The 3,563-nt window shown below is 39.4% G+C and overlaps 1 protein-coding gene across 1 annotated transcript; it reads left to right on the forward strand.

Moving 5' to 3' along the window:
* The first annotated feature begins 173 nt into the window (after positions 1–173).
* Positions 174–3,502, forward strand: czib (CXXC motif containing zinc binding protein). The gene is made up of 8 exons (XM_085378853.1): positions 174–232; positions 319–402; positions 600–656; positions 771–852; positions 936–967; positions 1,048–1,125; positions 3,107–3,172; positions 3,410–3,502. Exons 1-8 carry the CDS (start codon positions 227–229, stop codon positions 3,485–3,487), a joined length of 483 nt encoding a protein of 160 aa, XP_085234979.1. The 5' UTR covers positions 174–226; the 3' UTR covers positions 3,488–3,502.
* The last annotated feature ends 61 nt before the right edge of the window (positions 3,503–3,563 follow it).

Below are 3,563 nucleotides of genomic sequence, written 5' to 3' on the forward strand. Positions count from 1 at the left end.
ACAAAATGAGCAGATACGTAATAAAAGATTACTTATTTTTAGTTTATTAGTCACCTGCAAGCATGGTGCATTCATTCCTATAACGACTATTTATTTCTATGTTATGATTGTTTTTGAGATGAACTGAAAAAAATGCAAAATTTAAAATAGCTGTCAGTGGTTTGGAAGTTAAAATTTACGAGGTGTCCTGAATGCCCCAGGAAGTTGTCAGCGGGGAAGCTTCGAGATGGTGGTACGTACTGCTGCTGCGTGTCTCAGGGGTAATTTCTGCTGTTATTATGTTAGTTTTAACCACCTATTCTGTCCTGTGCACGGCAGAAATTTGGACTGCAGTTTAAAGCCACCCTGGAGAACGTAACCAATGTTAGACCATTGGGGGACGACTTCCGCTGGTTCCTGAAGGTATGAGAAGCTAACATGCTAAACTGTTTTCATCCATAATAAAATATCATGCACTTTTCCTCTCTGCTAATCTTTGATCATTTCCTTAATTTAACCATGTGTAATGCTGACACATACTCACTAAATAATGAAACATGTAAACATTATTTTTTAAAAGATCATTTATGTGTTTCTTGTTTGTTTTGCCTTAAATTTAGCTCAAGTGTGGAAACTGTGGAGAAATTCCAGATAAATGGCAGTATGTAACTCTGGTGGTAAGGAAGAAAGGGCAATTTTTCTATTCAGTTTAACATTATTATTATTATTATTATTATTATAGAATTGCACGTATATAATATACCACCTGTACTTTGTGTTTGCCTTCACAGGAGAGTGTGCCACTCAAGGGAGGACGAGGAAGCGCCAGCATGGTGCAGAAGTGTAAACTCTGTTCCAGGGAAAATTCCATCGGTAGGCCGTGACATGACGTCCGGCTCATCTTGTCTTAATTTGCAGAGTTAAAAGCTTACGAAATGTCAACTTTTTCCTTACAGATATTCTGGGAGACACAATCACACCTTACAATGTAAGCAAACGTCCACGGTCAGTTCTCAGGTTTTTCAGTTTCTCTTTCTCTAATGTTGTGTCGTGTCTGCTGGGTTGAAGGCCGAGAACAGCGAAACCTTCAAGACGATGGTGCAGTTCGAGTGTCGAGGTCTGGAGCCCGTTGATTTCCAGCCACAAGTGAGAATCTTTGTTGTCCTATTTCCACAACTGTCCATATAAACTGGAGGAGATAAAACCCAGATTGTGTCATCATCCATGAAGCCAGAGCCACTCTCCACCAGAACTGTCATCCAGATGTTAGTTGATGTCGGTTCATTTTTATCCTGTATGAAAAAAGGTTTTTGATGGATCACCTTTTTGCCCGTTTATTACAACAATTAGGGCTGAACGATATATCGCATTTGCGATAATATCGCGACATGATCAAGTGCAATTTTCTAACCGCAAAGGCTGCGATTATACTGCGATTATATTATACAATTCATGGGCTGCATCCTCCTGAGGCCGCATTTGTAGACCGATTACGTCACAGCGACGCGCCGAAGGCTGTCCAAATTACTACCATATCCCAGAATTCATAGCGCGGCCCAGCCAAACTCCAGTTTCCAGCAATGGCGGCCGCTACTAAGTTTTAAAATTACTCATACTAATCTTTCTGGGTCACAAAATAAACTTTTAACATATTTTCAGGCGAGAAAGTAGTTGTGTAAACATCAAATATCTGCTCGGTTTATCAAGATATCCCATATTTGCAAAAGTGCTTCGACGTTTTCAGAGGCGTCTGCTACCCACCAGCTCGACAGCTAGCCGGGAGCTCGAGGGTTACTGATGCGGCCGAGAACGGCACAACTCCCGGCACATCATTTTCAGATCACCGCGGAGTTTCGCTGCTCGGGTTAAACGTAATATATAAGTCACTTAGACAACCTAAAAATGTTATTGGTGGGCTTTTTTCAGTGTTTTGTTTGTTCGTGAGTAAATCGGTTTGGCTGAGATTAAAGTTATTAGATTAGATAAAATAAAACTTTATTAATCCCCCGGGTGGGTTCCTCCTTGGTTTTCACACAGCTGACTAAACGTCAAACAGAAAACTTATTAAACAGAAGTATGAGACAGTCGAGAATTTACACCAGTGTCTGGTTATATTTTAGATAGCAAGAAGCAGACGGCCGAGTTTATTAAACTCCACCGAGACAGCGGTGACGCTAATCAGAACTAGCCTTCTGATTAGCTAATCAGAAGGCTAGACCGTCCAATTTCACGCCTTTAAACTTTAAAGGCGTGTTTGTGTGTGTGTGTTTATACAATTGCTATTATGTTTGCACTTTATGTGTAATGTTACTGACTACAGAGATCAGTAAGATGTGTGTATTTTTTATTTATTAGTTTTATTTATTTAATATTATTTTTTAATTGAATGACTGTCTAGTAGTTCACAGATGTCGAAAAACTGAGTGTGGTAAAGCCACTGATTTTTTTTAATGTATATTTCTGCAATCTGCACATTGTACTGACTTTCATTTTAATGTTTACACCAGGGTTCCTTGTCAGCACTTTATGCTCAGATGTTTGTAAGCTAAAAATAAACTATTGTGTATGTTCAAATATACTGTTGTGATTGAAGAAGTTAAATAAAAATGTCAGTCATCAATTCATGCATCACCTCATGTCATCATAACAGAGGTCTGTCTTCCAGGAAAGAACAGTTTAAAATTAATGTAATATAGTATTGGCCATACTATATGATGTATTGCTTGTCTTTGTTTAATAATACAGAAGACAAATACCTTAAAAAATAATCGCATATCGCATCGCAATCGCAATATTGGGGCAAAAAAATCGCAATTAGATTATTTTCCATAATCGTTCAGCCCTAACAACAATGTAATAAAAAAAGTTGAGGTTACAATATTTGATGTCATAAACATTTGGAGAGGGTAATCGGCCAAATCTGGGCTTGCTTTGTAGAGCACATGTCCAGCACACCAGTGCTGTTTGCCTGTGACAGTGTGTCAGGGTTCAACCCTGCAAGAACCTCTTTCGCTCTATCTTTTATGTTATGTAATGAAGCTGATGCTATCTATGCAATCTGGTAGTGTGTTCTAGGTAACACTGTGATAATGGCGTGACTTTGACTTGTTGTAATACCCTCCTCCAGGCTGGCTTTGCTGCAGAAGGAGCCGAGTCTGGAACGCCGTTTCCTGAAATCAACCTGCTAGAAAAAGTAAGCACAGGAGAAATTAAATCGCTCACTGCGAGAAAGTAAACTTGACCTTAAGCAGACTTTCAGCTGTTTGTTTAGCACAGCAGGATACAATTCACTGATATGTGATTGATTTCCTGTGGTAGTGCGCTCTTTCATTTATCTTCACTGAACTCGTGAAAATCACTGCACTTTATCTGAAAATAATCCCTACAGTTCTTTCTCTCGCTCATGTTTTTAAAAACAAAAACATTTCAGGACTGGACCGACTACGATGAGAAAATTAGTGAGTCTGTGGGGATATATGAGGTCACACACCAGTTCATCAAGTGCTGATATCACCATGCATTGAGCCTTAGAGGAACACTGCAGGAAAACTTCCTCTGCCCCAATTCCTGGCGACGGGGAATGC

This window comes from Diplotaxodon limnothrissa, linkage group LG18 (assembly GCF_057381915.1).
Source record: "Diplotaxodon limnothrissa isolate DT_005_m linkage group LG18, D_limnothrissa_male_GT1.1, whole genome shotgun sequence".
Lineage (NCBI taxonomy): Eukaryota > Metazoa > Chordata > Actinopteri > Cichliformes > Cichlidae > Diplotaxodon > Diplotaxodon limnothrissa.

Excerpts from the sequence above, each read along its gene's own strand:
- czib (XM_085378853.1), top strand. Across the intron at positions 403-599 it reads ACTTCCGCTGGTTCCTGAAG|CTCAAGTGTGGAAACTGTGG; the intron begins GTATGAGAAGCT and ends CCTTAAATTTAG. Across the intron at positions 1,126-3,106 it reads CCGTTGATTTCCAGCCACAA|GCTGGCTTTGCTGCAGAAGG; the intron begins GTGAGAATCTTT and ends ACCCTCCTCCAG.